At 39.3% G+C, this 20,636-nt stretch overlaps 2 protein-coding genes across 2 annotated transcripts in view; one reads left to right on the top strand and one right to left on the bottom strand.

The window, feature by feature from the left end:
- Positions 1 to 196: 196 nt before the first annotated feature.
- LOC135475879 (leucine-rich repeat-containing protein 69-like) lies at positions 197 to 12,990 on the bottom strand. Its single transcript, XM_064755825.1, has 9 exons — positions 12,812 to 12,990; positions 10,563 to 10,689; positions 10,015 to 10,087; positions 9,387 to 9,582; positions 6,638 to 6,709; positions 5,729 to 5,830; positions 4,741 to 4,781; positions 2,473 to 2,611; positions 197 to 710 (listed from the first exon to the last, which is right to left on the bottom strand). Exons 1-9 carry the CDS (start codon positions 12,986 to 12,988, stop codon positions 597 to 599), a joined length of 1,041 nt encoding a protein of 346 aa, XP_064611895.1. The 5' UTR covers positions 12,989 to 12,990; the 3' UTR covers positions 197 to 596.
- A 227-nt stretch (positions 12,991 to 13,217) lies between these two features.
- LOC135475880 (pre-mRNA-splicing factor ATP-dependent RNA helicase PRP16-like) overlaps positions 13,218 to 20,636 on the top strand; it is a 59,440-nt gene continuing 52,021 nt past the window's right edge. Inside the window, 7 exon segments of the mRNA XM_064755826.1 lie at positions 13,218 to 13,905; positions 14,230 to 14,411; positions 16,232 to 16,432; positions 16,968 to 17,145; positions 17,639 to 17,751; positions 18,341 to 18,558; positions 19,817 to 20,002. Coding sequence (XP_064611896.1) covers positions 13,583 to 13,905; positions 14,230 to 14,411; positions 16,232 to 16,432; positions 16,968 to 17,145; positions 17,639 to 17,751; positions 18,341 to 18,558; positions 19,817 to 20,002 — 1,401 coding nt within the window. The 5' untranslated portion in view covers positions 13,218 to 13,582.

Genomic DNA, 20,636 nt, shown 5'->3' on the forward strand with positions numbered 1-20,636 from the left:
CTACCACATTGGTGGGAGGCTCCTGGGTCATTGCGTTGCACTCGCGAGCTAACCTCCTCAGTCACAGAACCATTCCCTCTTCCCTCCACCCCCCATTTCCCCCCCCAACCCTATCTTCTTCGCATTGTCCATGCAGAGTGCCTCATTACGCCAATGGGATAAAAAAAAAAAAAAGAGACAAAAACCAATATCCTAATGTCCAGTTTATTAATATAAACAGCTCACAGTGAAATGAAACAATTTCTATGATAACATACATGATCATTTAGCATTTCAGACAGAACAGCAGTACAAAAAGACTCCCAATGCATTTGTTCACTTTCATGATTAACAATGCTTAACCTTTGCAACTATAAAGACAATAAATTGTTAGACACAAAGGGAATACTACAAATGTACCAAAAAAGGTCAACAAATTACTGTAAAATTTGTTGAAAATATCACTGTGTTATCAACAACGGCTGCAAAAATAAAATAATTCATAACAAGTGGACACCATGTGTAGAAAGAGCTAACACAGTCACCAGTTCCTTGTCTCTTATCACAGTCAATATCCCCAACGCCATCCTCACCCAGCCTATATTTATTGCTGAAGGTCATGGAAAGGCAACACCATAATAGCTGTGGCCCTCAGCATTGAAACATTTGTATGAGCACAGTAGGGCACGGACTGGGACGGTGCCCTGGATGCTGTTTCTGATCTTGAACACCTGTAAATTAGCAGAAACAAACCAGGGCTTTAGATTGATGAAAAACATCGTGATATCAACTTTATATTGAAAAAGTATGTATAAAGTGCTCCATTTGGGACTTCTTGAGACAAGTTCTATAGGTGGATTAGCATATCCTATACACTTGACAAGGTATAATTTAGTATACATCATACAGTTCTATAGGAGGATTAGCATGTCCTATACAGTTGACAAGGTATAATTTATCATACATCATACAGTTCTATAGGTGGATTAGCATGTCCTACACGTTGACAAGGAATACTATAGTATACATCATTCAGTTCTACAGGTGGATTTGCATCTCCTATACAGTTGACAAGGGGGCCTCCGTGGCTCAGTTGGTTAGCACGCTAGCACAACGTAATGACCCAGGAGTCTCTCACCAATGCGGTCGCTGTGAGTTCAAGTCCAGCTCATGCTAGCTTCCTCTCTGGTCGTAAGTGGGAAGGTCTGCCAGCAACCTGCGGATGGTCGTGGGCTTCCCCCAGGCTCTGCCTGGTTTCCACCCACCATAATGCTGGCTGCCATCGTATAAGTGAAATATTCTTGAGTACGGCGTAAAACACCAATTAAATAAATAAATAAATACAGTTGACAAGGAATACTATAGTATACATCACACAGTTTATGTCTTATATAGTTGACAAGGTATACCATAGTATACATCATTCACTTCTATAGGTGGATTAGCATGTCCTATATAGTTGACAAGGTATACCATAGTATGCCTCATACAGTTGTAAATGTGGATTAGCATGTTCTACATGAGATGTGACATTGTAAGAGGTGCATGGCTGATGATACATCTATGATAGCAAGAAGTATACAGTAAGTTTATGAAGAATTACGAAGCCAGAGGAATAAGATTGATGTGTGAAACTGCAACAGACGTACCATTAATGAAGCGTGGTATTTAAGGTGTGCCATTAATGATTTATTTATTTAACTTGTGTTTTACGCCATACTCAAGAACATTTCACTAATACGACGGCAGCGAGTATTATGGTGGGAGAAAACCGGGCAGAGCACGGGGGGAAACGCACAATCATCAGGTTGCTGGCAAACCTTACCACTTATGGCCGGAGAGGAAGACAGTGTGATATTGTAAGAGATGTCTTGTTAATGTCAGAAAAGTAATGACACTTGACACCTGCTGATAAAGCATAATATATAACAAAAGGGATACAAATGATTGAGTATGATATAGCTAGAGGTGTACAGTCAGTTGATGAGGTATGATATGACAGCAAGAGATGTACATCTGATGAGTTATGACAGCAAGAGATGTACATCTGATGAGCTATGACAGCAAGAGATGTGAGCTATGACAGCAAGAGATGTACATCAGATGAGCCATGACAGCAAAAGGAGTACATATGATGAGATATGACAGCAAGAGGTGTACATCTGATGAGATATGACAACAAGAGGTGTACATATGATGAGATAAGACAGCAAGAGATGTAGACTGATGAGATATGACAGCAAGAGGTGTACATATGATGAGATATGACAGCAAGAGGTGTAGACTGATGAGATATGACAGCAAGAGGTGTACATATGATGAGATATGACAGCAAGAGGTGTACATATGATGAGATATGACAGCAAGAGGTGTACATCTGATGAGCTGTGACAGCAAGAGATGTACATCTGATGTTATTCAGTTGGAACATTCAAGTCATTACCTTATTATTTACTGTAAGGTTTAGTATTTAGTCAAAACTTTGGCGCCCACCTTTTTTGCATCAACAAATTTGACACACTCCAGCCAAGTGTTGAGGAAGGAGTCCCCGCAAACAGCACAGCGACTGGCCTGTGATAACATCTCCTTAATTTGGGGGTAGTGACGTATAGCATGTCGCAAGTAGGACCACCTGTAATTAGTGAAAAACAAATCTGTTACTCTTCACCTGAGGCAGAAAGACATGGCCATATGATCACTTCAAGGGTGCGGCATACGATGTCAAGCTTTTACTTGTTACAATAATACATATATTTGTGCCAACATATTTATTTGTCTTAAGAAGTGCTTTCTGGAGATACATTCTAATAATTTCAGAGACAATAAAATTCAATAAAAGCTATAACTGTCAAAAGGTGTCTTTCACTTTGTCAGTTTGTGTTTTCTCCAAGAGACAAAAACTTGACTTCAGCCAATATTGTGTAGATCTATCCAAAAGTGCTTTTCCAGCATGTCCAGTGCAGATATGTACACACAAAATAAGTCAATATTATCCAAATATGAGAATTATTTATAATAATTAAGAAATGAAATTTAATTATATTTCAGTTTTTGGTATAATGTAGTTAGAGATTTCATTCTAGAATTATTTTCTAGAATTAACTCTTCTGTTTATAGTCACCATAAATAATGGTTAAACTCTAATAATTTAGCATTTAATTTATGCTACATGTAAAGTAAGATAGAATGTGGGATAATGTGGGACAGTGATATAACTTCTATGCAGTGAGTTTTATATGGGCATTACAACAAACTAATTACCAAAGTAAACTCTAATTACATGTAGCATGAGTCACAAACATTAATTAACTCCGGCAGACACAAGAAATTCTAAGTGTTTCCAGCACAAACTTAATAAGGATGTAGATGAGGCATTTTGTACAAAACTATGGAATTCTCCATCTTATTCTACACATGCATCAATCTACAACAATGATAATTACACTGCAGACCACAGGATGAAGCTAATATGCTACATGTTACATTACAACTAATCTTCATGAAAACATCAAATCACCTGCAAGGGAAATACTACATGTATTTTTAAGATTTCATGTTCACTTTACCTGGGGTCCTCACATATCCTAGACAAACGGAAGAAAAGATCTAAATAACACAATTTATGTGATTGATTATTAAAGGCAAAGAAGGCACTAAAATAAAGAATATATCATATGAAAGACCATTAAAGACTGTCCTGGAAAATACACTTTGTTTTTTTATAATTTTTCCAACTGAGTAAAATGGTTTGAAACAACAGATTCTACAGTGCTCTAGTGACCCAGAGGGAATGAGTGATCTCACATCCATATTTTTAGCTTGAAATAGTTTACTTCAGGGTCTACTTGTTGAATGAATTCGTAGGTCTATGTGTATATGGATTTTGAACGATGAAATCTAGCAGTCCCTGCGTGTTCTGTGACAAAAACCTGATGTGGTGTCATTGGTCCTAATATGGTCAGAAAAGGTCACTGTAGAAATAAGTTTCACACGAATTTGACTAGTTCAAACAAAATTAATAAAAAATTAATCTGCTTTTCTGGACGACTCATTAACCTTGTTTGAATGGTGTGAATCCAATTAGTGACAGATAGGTGTTGAACTTGTGTAGGTGCTGAATTTCTGTACCTGTAAGACTGGCACAAAATGGTGTTTGGAATTTGTGAACCTATAAGACTGGCACAAAATGGCGTTTGGATTCTGTGAACCTGTAAGACTGGCACAAAATGGTGTTTGGAATTTGTGTACCTGTAAGACTGGCACAAAATGGTGTTTGGATTCTGTGAACCTGTAAGACTGGCACAAAATGGTGTTTGGAATTTGTGAACCTATAAGACTGGCACAAAATGGCGTTTGGATTTTGTGAACATGTAAGGCTGTCACAAAACAGTGATGGATTTTTGTGTGCCTGGAAGACTGGCACAAAATGGTGTTTGGAATTTGTGAACCTGTAAGACTGGCACAAAATGGTGTTTGGAATTTGTGAACCTGTAAGACTGGCACAAAATGGTGTTTGGATTTTGTGAACTTGTAAGACTGGCACAAAATGTTTTTGGACTGTTGTGAACATGTAAGACTGGCACAAAATAGTTTTGGACTTTTGTACCTGTTGGACGGCCACAAAATAATTTCTAACTTTTTACCGAAAACAGGTAGACATATAATTATATGAGTAACTGGTGCTTCGCTTGACCGATCCATCTCCCAACTGCACTAACTAAAACAAACAGGGCTGTATCAGTGGTTCTAATATAAACTCACCTGTCTTTCAATTCCTTCATGATAAATCTAGCTGAAATTTCCTGCAAAACGACATCAGAGAGAAATAGATAAGAATAATGTACAATAATGTTGGTTATGCTAATCATTGCTGTTACTATTCAATACACACTATATTGTTCTTCTTAAAATGATATAGCTCCTCTGTCATTGTTGTAACAGAAATTGCTGCAGTTTTTTGTCTAGAATTATTATTTATTTATTTGGTTGGTGTTTTACTCCGTACTCAAGAATATTTCACTTATACAACGGCAACCAGCACTATGGTGGGAGGAAACCCATGACCATCTGCAGGTTGCTGAAAGATCTTCTCGTGCACCGTCAGAGAGGAAGCCAGCATGAGCTGGACTTGAACTCACAGCGACCACATTGTTGTCTAGAATTAAGATTGGCAAACATCGATACAATGACATATATCACAATCAAGATCACAATTCATACAATTACATATATCACAATCACGATAATAGGTTTATCATTCCACTGTAAGAGAGGTATTTGACCTGGAAGGGGAGGATGATATTCTTTAAGTTTCACGATGAGCCATGACGTTATTTAGTGGTATAGACCTACAAAATCAGCATGACAATCACTATAAAACCACTGATTCGTTGATTCTCTCTACTTGTTTATTTGTTGTTTATGTAACGTCTTACCACCTGTAATACAGCTGGAGGAAATCAGAATTCCAGAGGGGGGGCAATAAGCTTTTCGACATGTGACATACACATATATACACTTTATACTTATAAAGGGCCGCATCAACCTTCTGACAGTTTACTGTCACATGTGACCCCACAAACATGTGAACAGTTGGTTTAATACTGCCGTTGTCTAAGGTGGGAATTGAATCCGTACCTCGTCTATCCTGGTGTCTGAAAGACAATCGCCTTTAACCACCTGCCCTTTATTCGCTCCCCTGAACACCGAAAGAGCAACATATTCTGTGTGGTTATAACAATGTGATCACCTTGAGGGATAGGACCTCTTCCTCCTGTACTGAATGAACAGGGACATGTTGTAAGAGAGGGTTAGCCTCACAGAACAGCTCCTTCAGGGGTAGATCGGCAATCTACAAAGACAGCAAAACAAACAGACTGACTACCTCACATAAACAGTAAAACTGTAACCCATCAGGTATTAAAATGCTACGATCAAATAGATGCCAGGAGTATGAAAGTCGCTGTTAATATCTTGACACAAAAAAAATAACAATAAAACAAACAGGAATGATAAAAAGGTGTACATACTGAGGATGACAAAATCTGTTGATAACAACACGCTGATATATATAAGGATAGCCTAATAAACCTGCACATATTCCATCAGATAAATTACAATTCTATTTTGGCACATAGGCATGCTCACTGATTTGTTAGAACAGCAGTAATATATATGGCTGGGATTTAATGCTGTACTCATTTAAAGCAAGCAGGTTTATGGGTGGACGAAACCAGGTATAGACTGGAAGAAACCAGGCACAGGGTGGAGGAAATCAGACATGGGGTGGAGGAAATAGGCATAGGGTGAAGGAAACCTGGTATTGACTGGAAAAACGCAGGTATAAGCTGAAAAGAAATCAGACATAGGATAGAAGAAACGAGGCATACGGTGGAGGAAACTGGGCATAGCGGGAAGAAACCAGGCATAGGATGGAGGAAATCAGACACAGGGTAGAGGAATCTTGGAAAAGATGCATGAAATAGAGGAAACAAGGCATATGGTGGAGAAAATTACTTCCCTAAATTTCACAGATGCAGCATCAGCAGCAGCTGGATTGAACCATGGGCTGTTCAGCTGCTGAGCCATGCCACTATACAAGTACATAAAGCTCTAACATCTTGTCATGTCTATCGCATCTTCACAGATGTGTACGTACCTCTGTGGGGAAAATTCTGAGGTCATTGGCTGCCACATCTAGAATCCGCAGTCTGTAACACCTACTGATGCTCTGAAACGTGAGGGTAGTTTGTTTGTTTTATTATTTAAAAACCATCTACAACTAAGTACAAACACGTACACAAAGTTTCCAGGAATACTATGTGCAGACAAGGAAACATCATTAAATAAAAACAGCCAAAATTCCTGTAATAAAGAAAATCTGATGCTTACCTGACTTCTGCAAAAGAATTTTAAAAAATGCTTTATAATGTGATGAAAACTCAATGAAATAATTTTACAAACTTTCAACAAGCAGATATGATACTTAAACTGAGGGTTCCACAAGACAGAACACTAACCCATTTTCACAAATTTAATGACACCATGAAAGGATGAGTGCAGCCGTTATATACTACTGGAATAAAGTAACTGTGCATCATCTGCAGTTATGCCATGCTCTAATGAATTAAGATAAGAATATGATATTTGGTATTCTGTTTAATCACTGTTTAACTGTTGACAGGATAATCTCGAAATCTTTATGATTTGACACTAGGCATCATGACACGCCCTCGAAGAGATGTGGTGTCAAAAGTCAGTTCACAAACTCAATATCGTGTGTGTCCACCACTGGCGCTGATGCAGGCTTGACAACGACGACGCATAGACGACACTAAGCGAGTGAAGAAAGCTTGGGGAATGTTGTTCCATGTCTGAACCAACATTTGTTCCAAATCAGCTAACGTCAATGGCTGATTCGGGCCCTGACGTAATCGCCGTTCCATTTCATCCCATGCGTGCTCGATAGGGGACAGGTCAGGAGAAACTGCTGGCCAAGGGAGTACCGGAATGTTGTGCTGTCTCAAGAAATCCGTCACAACACGAGCGACATGTGGACGGGCATTATCTTGCTGAAGTGTGATGTTACGTCCATGTCCTTGAATGAACGCTTGCACATGAGGCAGAATGATCTCGTCCCTGTAACGCAGGCCTGTCAGATTGCCATTCACAATGACAAGTTGGGTCCGCCCATGAGATGTGATGCCTCCCCATACCATAACGCTGCCGCCACCAAACGCTCGACGTTGAACAACGCACGCGTCAGCATACTGTTCACCAGGACGTCTGTACACCCTTGCCCTGCCATCTGAGCCGTCCAGATGAAATCTCGACTCGTCAGTGAACAGAACACCATCCCAATCTTGTCTCCTGTACCGTAGATGTTGTCTGCACCAGACAAGACGTGCCTGTCGGTGACGTTGGAGCAAAATCGGACGTATGGCAGGACGTCTGGGCCGGATGTTGCACTCCCGCAGTCGGTTCCGTACAGTCCTGGAACTGATTGGGCGTAAGTCAGGAATGGTCAGAGCAGTCAAACTGGAACTCTGGAATCGATTCCTTAGATGGGTCAGCCGAATATGGTTGTCTTGCTGACGTGACGTCACACGTGGACGGCCGGACCGGGGCAAATCTCTCGTGTTCCCATTCTGTTGAAAACGTCGCCATAGAGAGGATATCGTGTTTCGATGGACACCAAAATGTCTGGCAACTTCATTCTGGGCCATTCCAGTCTCCAGCATACCCACGGCGCGGAGACGCTGATTTTCTGTAAGCCGTGGCATGTTGTACGCACAATTTATTTTGAAGTTAACGTGTTTTCCACAACATTTAGAGGCTAAAGAATAATCAACAGTTCTTCAATTTTCGAAATCAGGTGTGTGAACTTCATGTGTCAAACATCATGCAGAAAGTGAGTCATGTCATTATACACGAAGTGCACGTGCCACGCGCGATACGTGACATGACATTTCATGAAAAATGCTTGGCTAAATGTTTATTGACGGTTAGGTTTATAACTTTTCAAACATCTTTTGTTTTGTCCCATTTTCTGTGATGCACAGTTACTTTTTTCCATTAGTATATTACAGTCAACAACAGTATATGTGCTGATACATAAAATGTCTTGGGTGAAAGAGAAAATAATACAGGGCTCATGATTTCAGAATTGTTGGAAAACACTATTTCAGTTCCGTGAACTTTTGACCCAGGAAATGGTGGGAAATGTTTTTTTGTTTCCCAACGATTTCTGCTATGGGGACCGATTTCTCATTATTAATTTTAGTATTAATGGCTTTTCGTCAATTAAATTTTGATGTTTGGTGATTCTTGCAGATCTAGTCACAATTTAAAGGCTCACAACTCAAGTCTTTGGACAAATAACTCTGTTCAGTGTTTACTAAGCCATACTGAGTGAGTAGCCAAGTCTTTTCTTGTGGGAAACAGACTTTCCATTCCATGAATTTTTAACCTGGGCACAAACATGGAAATGGAACAAACGTTTCTCTGAAATCCTCATGCCTGCAATATTTTTTTCAATTACTGGTGAACCTCTATTACCATTCATGCTGTGTTTCCATGGACATTTGATTGTGTTTGCACATTTGATTGTGTTTGCACATTTGATTGTGTTTGCACATTTGATTATGTTAACTATTACTCATCCCTTAATTCTTCTGTGAATGTGAATTACATGAATATGTTTGTGTGTTTCTACGGACTCTGCACGTATTTTTAATATAAAAGCTAATTGAAGATGTCCTATTTTCAACGCAAGAACGGACTAGGATTTATTGCTAAGGTGTAACATGAGCTGTCAACGTGGCAAGTAATCACATGACGTAACATAAACACAAAATTGTATGCGTGACAATGTTAAACACAGCCTAACATTACTATGAACTATATACCTCTGGCAACTCTCGAATCTTGTTCTTCTGGATGTATAGCCGCTCTAAACTGACAAGGAAGCCCAGCTCCAGTGGAAGGCCTACCAGTTTGTTGTTTGCCAATCGTAACTCTTCCAGATTGGATAATGCACACAGCTCTGGGGGTAACACTTCCAGCTGGTTATTCTCCACGCTGAGGTGACGCAGGCTTGTCAACCTGTCAGTATAATCAAGTGTCTGGAGTTAAAGTTAAGTTGAAAATATTGAAACTGTTGAATTCAATGGAAATTTATAATCTGAATTATGAAAATTCTATTCCTTGAAAAAAGTTTGGTGACAATCATACACTATTATGGAGAAAATTATTAAACTTGACTATTTTTTTGTTTAATGCCATACTCAAAACTTTTTCACTGATATGATGGCAGTTAGTTTCACAGGCAGTAGGAAACCAGAGTAACTGGCATAAACCACTGATCTTTGGCAAGTTACTCATAAACTTTCGCACATGTGATACTCATATCATATTGGAGGAAGACAAGTGGTCTTCAACAAATGCTAGACTGCTTGACTCTGCTTTCCCAAAACTGTAAAGATTATAAATGAGGATTTGAAGGTCAATGTATCTGATCAATAGTTATGCATGTACCTGCAGATTTCCCGGGGAACTGTCTTCAGTTTATTGTGATTAAGGTTGAGGAGGGTCAGATTTTTCAAATTGGCTGCAAAGTAAATATTACAAACATGAATGACAACAAAAATTATGAGTTAACAAGGAAAGACCATAAAAGACTACTGTACATGAAGTCTGCTGAATACCTTGCTATGAAATAGTGACTAGGAATTCTGGTGGTGATGGTGATTTATCTGAAATTTAAACCAAAAAGTGTGCCAGACTTATTCAATTGAGAAATGAACAAGAGAGTTTGAAGCTTTGGACACAAACGAGTTTCATGTGTTAACATGTCACTCATTGAAAACCCACAAGGGCAGTTTATTCTGATTTGATACCCGCTCTACTGATTGTATATGCTGTATTTTAATCAAATCATGATCTTTAGTTCATTATTTTCGATACACCTTTAATATGAGGTTAATAAAAACAGAACTACACTTAGTTTCATAAAGATATCAACGTGAGTATTACTAATATGAAAGTCCAAACCAATCAAAAAACAAACAAAAAAATTAACTTACAAAGCACTGCAGCATTTAACTGGACTAACTGATTGTTGAACAGATGTAACTTCTCCAAGCTGATTAGCAGTTTTAGTTCATCAGGCAGATCCTCAAACTTGTTGCTCCCCAAATTCAAAGATTCCAGCTGTGAAAGGAATATGACATAGCCACTGGAACATATGATAGTTGGTGTATGTCACTCTGATACCGTAAAATACGTCACTTATAGGAATGGCTGACAAGTCTTGAGTGAAAACTGGGAATGCTCACCACCATACCGTTACTATTCAACTTTTTCCAATGTTTCTAAGCTGTTTATTCAAGCATATTCTCCATTATTCTGTGCACAATGATAAAATCGAGCCTTTTGTGAAGCCTCTTGCACAGAGTGATCATAGGCTTGGGTGAGTGTAATTTTCACAGCAACATATTTTCAGCATGTGTCAGCATTGTAACTACAATTAACTTAGTCTACGATCACTTGTTTCAAGTGGCCCCTGAAAATGGTTAATCCAACCAATACAATTTTGTCTCCACATTCAAAATAAAAAATTGAATAAATTGTTCTTCAAGTTGCTTGTTTATATGCAAAAAGGTTGAGGAATTAAGATATGAGATATATGACAATTAAATACATCTTTACCATGAATTTATTTATTTATTTGGTTGGTGTTTTACTTCTCACTCAAGAATATTTCACTTATACGACAGAGGCCAGCATTACGTTGTGAGAAAACTGAACAGAATCTGGGGGAATCTCCAGCCCATGTGCAGGTTGCTCACAGACCTATCCACATACATCTGAAGTGGAGCCATTATGAGCTGGACTTGAAATCACAGCAACCACATTGGTGAGAGGCTCTTGGGTCACTGTGCCGTACTGCCATACTAACCACCTCAGTCACGGAGGCACCCACTAAGATAATAACATTGAATAACAACACCCAATCTACTGTCATGATCTGGGTTTCAACATGTAACATCATTAGTTGTGGCTCTAACTGAAGCTGTCTTATGAGTTACAGAGATACAATAGTTGGAAAACATTCAAATACATCAAAATATTAAATATGTTGACAAATCGGTTGATGGAGATTGCCAAATATTGCTAAATTAACATTTCACATTGTCACAGTCAATGTTTAGCACTGTCATAATCAACATTTGGCATTGCCATCTTTAAATCGCCAAATACTGCCACAACCAAAGTTTAGCATTGCCATTATCAATGTTTAACTTTGCCACAATCTATGTTTAGCATAACTGAACTCTTCCGACTACTATACCCTTTACAACGCAAGTACTTGAAACAGGCAAGTCTCAGTTTCAGTGAGTGCATTAGATTGCAATGTGTGTGTGATCCGCAGTGTTGTTCTTATTCTAACACAATTGTCGTTGAGTTGTAAAGATGAGATGGCTGTTGTAAAGATAAGGTTTGTCACTTGTTGCTGACAGACTTCTCAGATGTTCAGTGTGAAAAGCAAATACATGCACGTCAACTCTACCACATGACAGCAACCTGAAGTTTACAACTCCCATCAGCTAAGCCTACCTTGCAAAATACAGCACCAAATTTTGTCACTACAGGAGTATTTAAGTAATACATGAGTCATGTGGCCGAGTGATACCAATTCATTGCAAATCAAACCCACTTTACACACTGAACACCTGGGAAGGTGGGTCACCATCAAACACAGACAGCACAAGAAATAACACCACATCATTTACTTTCCCCATATATAGGAGTTGTATAGCTACATGTAGGCTAGGCCATAGTCATAGATTACTTTGGCGTTAGGTTTGGCAAAACCTTGTTCAGCCAAGGATTGCCCCAAACCAATGTCAGAGTGCACTTGATGTAAAAAACCTGATGCAGGTACCAGCCCTTGTCAAATATGTCAAGGCTGTCAGAACACTTGTTTGCTTTGAGCATCATCACAGAGTCAAGTGTCTGCAAACAACAGGACACGGAGACGTATTTGATCTGTAATTTTTGTCTCAAATGCCATGACAAACTGCCACGACAACTGCATCAGGTTTTTAAATAGAGTGCCCTCTGACGTTGATTTGGGATTTTGCCACATGATGGTGGATATGATGCCAGTCCCTTTAAGAATCTGCTTTTCAAAATGAGCGTTAGAGAAGCGTGTAAACTACAAGCAATTGGCAGCAACCTCAACTTCACATTTAACGCAATCTGAACTGTATAACTCCAATCAGCTACATTTTACCATACGGGCACCAAATTTCGTTATTCCACAGCTCACCTGAACCAGATTACTGAACTCAGAAGGCAACGAATCCAGATTATTGTTCTTTAGCTGTAACTGATGTATGTCTCTAAACTTTCCAATTATCCTAGGTAGCCTGTCTAACTTTTTATAACTCAGATTGACGGTTTTCGGTTGACTTTTCAGCGCACGAAGTAAAAGCGTGTCCGCCATTTCTGGTTGCTACACAAACTACACGGAGCTATCACGCTTCTTAGTTGCGTAACTGAAGTGTTTGATAAACGTAACAGTAAAGTCAGTATCCATCCTTTTCAAAAACATTGGCCCAGATAATTTTTCAACCTGAGATATGTTTAAGGGATCAAACCGAGCATATTTTTTCCGGAATGACTGTCTACGCATAGCTCTGTACCAGTACAAAAACTTCCGGTTTAAAAATTATTTGTTGGAAGCGTGTCGTGCGTTGTACGTTTTAGTTGTGCAGTGACATAACAATGTGTCACGAAGCGACGATGGCATTTCATCTGCTTCATTTGCAGGCTCCTCGAGAGGTGTAGTGCCGATTGTGATCATTGGAATTGAAGTAGCAGAAATTTATAACATTCGGACATAACGGGAACTGGACATTCTGTAAAGTGTAGTTGTGTCGAAACCAAAACATCTAAAACACTGTAGTCATTTGATGAGATGTATTGCTGTTCATGGCAGGTCAGATGACCTAAGCTGTTACAGAATATTTTGCTAGTACCCTTGCTTATTGATTTGTTGTTTATGAAGAAACACAGCGTGTAAGAAATCGCATAGATAATGGCCAGTTTTGACATGGATGAGGACCCCAGTGTTCATCGCCTGGAGGGGTCTAGTGGCAGTGTAAAGGGTGGATTAGTCATCATGAAGAAGGGACCGTCTAAAGACACCGAACAGCATTCCTTCAAAAAGCCAGTTCTGCCAAAAGTGTCCATACTTGGCCTTGATAGATTGGCAGCAGCAAAGAGAAAACAAACAGACTCTGATGAGAAAGCAGAAGAGAAACGATCTAAAGTTTTATCATACAAAAATGATTGGGACAATAGTGAAGATGTTGATGATGATAGTGATGATAGAAGGGAAAATAGAGGCCCCAAAGAAAGGTACGCTTTATTTTCATATGTCAAAATGTATCTTGATTTTTTTAACATGATGTGCCAAAAACATAAACAAAGTGATTGTTGAATTTTAAGTTATAATATTTTGTAAATGGACACAGAATTTTGTATTTCAAATGTCATCAGGCACTTTTCACTTGATCTGTTTATAATATATTTGCAAGCAATATAAAAATTTTTTTCATGGAATCTTGTATACAGTATCATGTATGTGGAGATAAAAACATTTGTTTCTGAAATATTGTTAACATGACATTTTTTAAACTTCTTTGTGCACATTCTGACTCATACTGACTATGCAATCTGCAGGAATTACAGATCAGCCAGAGTGGAAACGCCTTCACATCCAGGAGGTGTTAGCCGAGAGGCCATGGATAAAATCAACAGCCGACATCACAAAGACAGAGAGAGAGGCGTGTACGCATCGTCAAAGGAAGACAGACGAAGGGAAAGAAGCCGAGAGAAGGAGCGCTATCGTGACAGGGATGAAGGTAGTCAAGTGTTGTCAGTAACACTTTGAGTAAAAGTAAAGTATTTATTATTCGCTGGAATTTATTTTCGTGGATTTATGTCGAAGTCCGGTTCGTAGGATCACAGAAATACTGAAAAAGAAATTTTCCAAGTTAAAGTATGGCCGAAATTACTTAAGCACGTCACAGGTATTATCAAGGGTGACTATAATCCACTTTTGTTTCCTGCATTGTTGCTAATCCTCATACAGTGGATCAGATATTAAAATGCCGAGTGATCGATCATTACTATATAAAAAGATGACATTTTCATCTACTGTGAGCAGTAATCAAAGAGCTGAATGGGTGTCACTTGTTTTCACACCAGCTTTTGACTGGCGAGCAAGTACATGTAGGCCTACTTTTAATCAACTGGTAGAGTGACCTGTCACCTTTTGAGCAGTTCAGTTCAGCTGTAAAACATATAAATTCACCATTATCAGAGCCAGTCATTCACACAGTCAAGCAACATGATTAGTTTTGGATTGTTTTTGGTTTCAATCGCCGTCTGTAGCCGGTCAGAAACAGCTAATATTGCGTAGTTGTCAAAAATGTGTTGTTGTATACAGTTCATAATTTATTAGAAGCTCACTCATTGGCCCACAGGTGTCATACAGCCAATGGGATAACGTGTATCAGAGCGACATTCATTGAAAGCCAGCATGTGTTGTATCTACTTTTCTTTCACTTTCCTGGCACACCGAAGATTGATCAAACTAAATACGAATGGACTCGCACATTGTTTTATACCCGCTAAACCATATCACCATAGTTTGAATATATTTAAAGCCTAATTTTAATTTAATTACAGCCAATACACGCCTGACCACATCGGCTTGTCACAGATGCAACCGTTGGCGATCGAAGCCAACTGTTCATCGCTATGCATATATTTTCGAATGCAATTCAGTTTTTATCCAAAAATTTGAGTATTTGTACCAGGAGAACACAGAATTGAATTTTTTTTACCCCAAATTTCAGTTTTTATCTGAATTTTAGAACCAATTACGGGGATCTAAAATCAGCGTGTATGAATCCCGGGTTAACATAGTCACATATTACCACCATGCAGCACATCATTACGAGGACTCAACATATTTGAGTCAGCATAGTAAGTTTCAGTGAGATATAGGCTATGTGCAACAAATTTCACTTGAGGTAAATAACCTGGAATCTCACCAAAAAAACTTAGAGCCAAGAAGGTATTTTAAAAGATTGCTTTTGGCGATGAAATGACAGTATAGTATCTTCAGTACAGTATCATCCTACCTTTCAAGCAAACATTGAAGAGTTATGTTTTAGTGTTTGCTGATCTCCATTTTCCTCCACTTACAAAACTGACTGCCATCTTATATGTATGTGTATAAGTTAAATATCGGTCTTCCTGAGAATTCCATTAAAGGAAAAGAGGTGGCCTCTGTGGCCAGCAAACCAGCATGATACAGTATCCCAGAAGCCTCCCACTAATGCGGTCGCTGTGAGTTCAAGTCTATCTTAAGCTGGCTTCCTCTCCAAATGTATGTGGGAAGGTCTGTCAGCAACCTGGGTCCCTCCCACCATAATGCTGGCCGCCATTGTATATGTGAAATATTCTTGAGTACATGGTAGAACACAATAAATCAAGAGAGATGCAGGCTTCTCTTGTTTTTCTATCTATAGAACCTTGTAGTTTGTAAAAAAAATTCTTAAAAATGTTCGAAGTATTGATGAAGATGTTTTCAGTATTTATTCAGTATGTGAACAGTCCTGGTGCAATCTTTATATGCTGGTATCACCCTTAAGGCTTTATATGTCACTCACAGGAAGGAGGCGTGATAACAACAGACGCTCAGATCGAAAGGGTCGAAGTGAACGACGTGATCGCAGTGAAAGAGGAGAGCATAGCGCAAGGAGTGAACGTCTACGAGATTACTCAGAGCATCATGGGAGGAGTTACCGAGACTGGGAAGAGACGCCCAGCAGACGAAGAGATGAGCCAGGCACGCCCAACGTCAGGTTAAAGGGTGAGAAGTAGGATCTTGTGTATTTCAATGTCCTTACCACTGCATGCGATGTATGATAGAATTTAGATTGGTGCTATCATTAATTGCAATAGCTTTTGCCGTTAAATCTCAGTTGGAGGCCCATGGGTTTTGGCTCTTAACCCACCTTAATTTCAGTGTTATTTGTCCTGGTCTGTAGTCATTCACACACCCTCTGCCACTAGCTATCTGATATCAGTCCTGCTCTGTAGACAGTCACGCTCCCTCTGCCGCTAGCTGTTTGATATCAGTGTTATCTGTCCTGGTCTGTCGACAGTCACACTCCCTGTGCCGCTAGGTGTTTGATATCAGTGTTATTTTTCCTGCTCTGTAGACAGTCACACTCCCTGTGCCAATTGCTGTCTGATACCAGTGTTATCTGTCCTGCTCTGTAGACAGTCACACTCCCTCTGCCACTAGCTGTCTGATACCAGTGTTATCTGTCCTGGTCTGTAGACAGTCACACTCTCTCTGCAACTAGCTATCTGATATCAGTGTCATCTTACCTGCTCTGTAGACACTCCCTCTGCCACTGGTTGGGATGAAGATGACCCCACCCCTCTGAAGTCCTCTAGTTGGGACTTGCTAACGCCATCTAGTGGTCGTGGACGTGAGGACGACAGTGAACGCCACTTTCGAAGCAGCCACAGTGATCGTTATGAGCGGTCTGAAAGATCTGAGAGGTCAGACAGGAGGTAGGTGATACATTCATAAATGTGAAGTATGGCAATGGAGTGATCAAAATAGTCTAAAATTTAGTATAACTTTGAGTCTGTTAAAAGCTGTGGGGTATTGTGGGGCTAGGGCAGTACACTGTACCTTCATCCCTGATCCTAAATGTAGCTTAGATATGTATCACATGCATGTGAGCATGCATTATTTAAACACCAATCAAGAAATATAATTTATTATGTCAAAAAATGATGTGCTGATCAAAAGTGTCAGTACAGTGTAATTTCAGATTCAAACTTTCAGCAGGGTTTATTGCTAATATTATTTTTTTTTTGTTAATTATAACACAGTAGAAATGTATTTTTAGGCTTGATTTCTTTTTTTGAAGTTCAAGTGATTAGTCTTTTTGTTAAATTTGAAATGTAAAATTACTTGCAAGCCCGTCTTATTCTTGCCTTATTTCATGACATAGTACATTGGTAGGCTTGCAGTGTTCATTTTTATTTTTCCTTGAAGGTCAAGGAAAAGGTCGGATGAAACACCCCTTCCCACCCCGTCTTATAAGTACAATAGTTGGATGAGAGAGAAAAGAAAGATGCACTACACACCTAAAGATCAAAGTCACAAAGGTAAATGCTGTTAAATGAAGTCGGCAAGAGAACCTTTGTTCATTGTTTTTTATTGCTGTTTCCAGGTAAAACATTGGTCAACAACCTTTTTCTTTTTTTTCAGACACAGGAGACCTGTCATTAATCCTTCTTTCTTTTATTGTGTTTTATGCTGTATAGTAATGAAAGACTTGCCTGTCATCAGCTCTTGTTGATTCGTCTTTTCATACATAGATTCTTGGAATTGTCATATTTTTTCAAAAAACATCTACTTTATCAGGTGCCTTTTCAGCTTAGATGGTTAAGGCTCTGGCTCGAATTGACTGGTAGGCCCAGCAAAAATGATGTTGTTGGCACAAATCCAACTCTTACTGTTAAGGCTAGAGCTTATGATAAAGAGTTTTTGTCAGATCCTAGGCAAAGGTCGCTTGTTTACTGTGGTAACTCTGGTTTCCTGCACAAATAAACTTGACTGCTGTCGTATATTGGTGAAAACTTATTCAGTACAACATTAAACACTAATCAATCAGTATACCCTCTTGATCGTTTCTGGTTGTCACTGTGGGGTGATTTTACACTCAGTGGTCATTTCCTTTGTTCTTGTGTCCAGGCTCCGGTGACGTGGAATTCCGTTCGGAGGAGGAACGCAGACAATGGGAGGAAGAGCAGCGCCGCCTGGACAGGGAGTGGTACGGGATGGACGAAGGTTATGATGACGAACACAACCCCTTCTCTGGAACATCTGCGGAATACACACGGAAAAAGGAGGAGGAGCTAGAGCAGAGGAAAAAGAAGAGAATGTCAGAAAAACAGCGCCAGATCAATAAGGTGAAACTCATGCCTGTGGCTGGCTGAACGTGTTTATTTCACAGAGTGGAAGAAAAGGGTAGAAAACTGACTCGTCCTAATTTTACCTAATTTTCAGGCTTCATAACATTTATTCTACTTCTTAAATGTTAAGGAAATCAGTATTCTTGATGGCTACAACACAAAAAATATATGAGCAATGGAAGTTAAAAGAAAGCAGCTACAGCAACACTACAATCATTGGTATTCTCTCACACAGAAGTATTTGAAATAAGATCACTTGAGAGTTTTGCTTCAGTCTGACAAGGGTCAGTTCTAAATACTTTAATAATCTTTAATGATTAGCTTTGAGCGTGTATGTTTACATGTATATGATGTAATCAGTGGAATTCAACAAAAAGTAAAAAGCTAAATGCAAGATGAAATTTAGAGCCAGAAATGCACAGTATGGCCAGAAATATGGTTTTGTTTTCTTGTTTAAATGTCAGAAATGTGAAATACAGCTAAAACATTTTGGTGTTTTCTCCTTGTAAAGGTCAAAAATGTGAAATATAGCCAGAAATGTAATTATGTTGTCTTTTTCAAGTTTCAGTAATATATAAAAAGAAAATTTGATTATCATTGGTGTAGTTTTATAAATAAACATCACATCCAAAGCTTGTGAGGCCTCAGGAGCCTCTTACAGTGCGGTTGCTGTGGATTCATTTATTTATTTATTTGATTGGTGTTTTATGCCGTACTCAAGAATATTTCACTGAAAAGACGGCGTTCAGCATTATGGTAGTAGGAAACCGGGCAGAGCCCGGGGGGAATCCATGACCATCTGCAGGCTGCTGGCAGACCTTCCCACTTATGGCCGGAGAGGAAGCCAGCACGAGCTGGACTTGAGCTCACATCGCCCACATTGGTGAGAGGCTCCTGGGTCATTACACTGCGCTAGTGCACTAACCGACTAAGGCCCCGCTGTGAGTTCAAGTCGAGCTCATGCAGGCTTCATCTTCAGCTGGAAAGGTCTGGCAGCAATCTGCAAATGATCGTGAGTTTTCTCCGGGCTCTGCACGTTATCCTCCCACCATAATACTGACCTCTGCTTTACAAGTGAAATATTCTTGAGTACGGTGTAAAATACCACTCGAATAAATAAATAAATCCAGTGCTTGCTAGCTTGACCTTGCCAACTTGATAGGTTAGCCAGTGGCCTGCTGTACTTTGTTACATGATTGTACACTTGTGTCACTTGTAGGATCACTAGTCCATAATATTTTTCCTTTCCCCGCAGGACATAGAGAAATGGGAGACAAACCGGATGCTGAGGAGCGGTGTCCTCCTGAGAACTGACTATGATGAGGACTTCGAGGAGGACAATGAGGCCAGAGTCCATCTCCTCGTACATAACATTGTGCCCCCGTTCCTGGATGGCAGGATTGTGTTTACAAAGCAACCGGAGCCTGTGGTACCAGTCAGGGTAGGTTTACAGTGTAACAGTGTTCTCAAGTCGCCGACAAGCTTCTTTTTTCCTAGTCATATTGAGCTTTTGGGTTTTATTGATACAGAAGTTTTTCATGTATATAATAAATGAGTTATTAAGTATTACACAGTGACATGCATGAAGTATTGAGTGAAAAAGGACACAGGTTGACTTTCCTTGACCTTTTACTTTTCATTTTGTTAACACTCTTTATCTTACTAAAATACTCTGTAATTGTTGAATGCCGCCATGCCTATGTGATAGGAGCATCTTCACTTGCACCTATGCCCATAGGTGCATATTACTTGTGGAGACCATTCCGCAAATACTGTTTGGGATAGGGCTCCCATGGGTATACACCTTCTCATCGTTGTGGACATGACCTGATTGGAATTTGGGGGCATTAGATTTTCAGTTTTTTTATTCGTATATTTACAGCCTTGGACATAGCGTTGTTTTTTTTTTCCTCATATTTTTATAACTTTTGAACATAGCTGAATTGAACTTGAGGGCATCAGATTTTCATTTTTTTTCTTCATATTTTCGACATCTTTTGAACATCGCTGTTTTTCTTTCCGTAAATGTATGTATCTTACATGTGATTATGGACTTCGCTCAAAAGAGGGGCAGC

This window comes from Liolophura sinensis, chromosome 9 (assembly GCF_032854445.1).
Source record: "Liolophura sinensis isolate JHLJ2023 chromosome 9, CUHK_Ljap_v2, whole genome shotgun sequence".
NCBI lineage: Eukaryota > Metazoa > Mollusca > Polyplacophora > Chitonida > Chitonidae > Liolophura > Liolophura sinensis.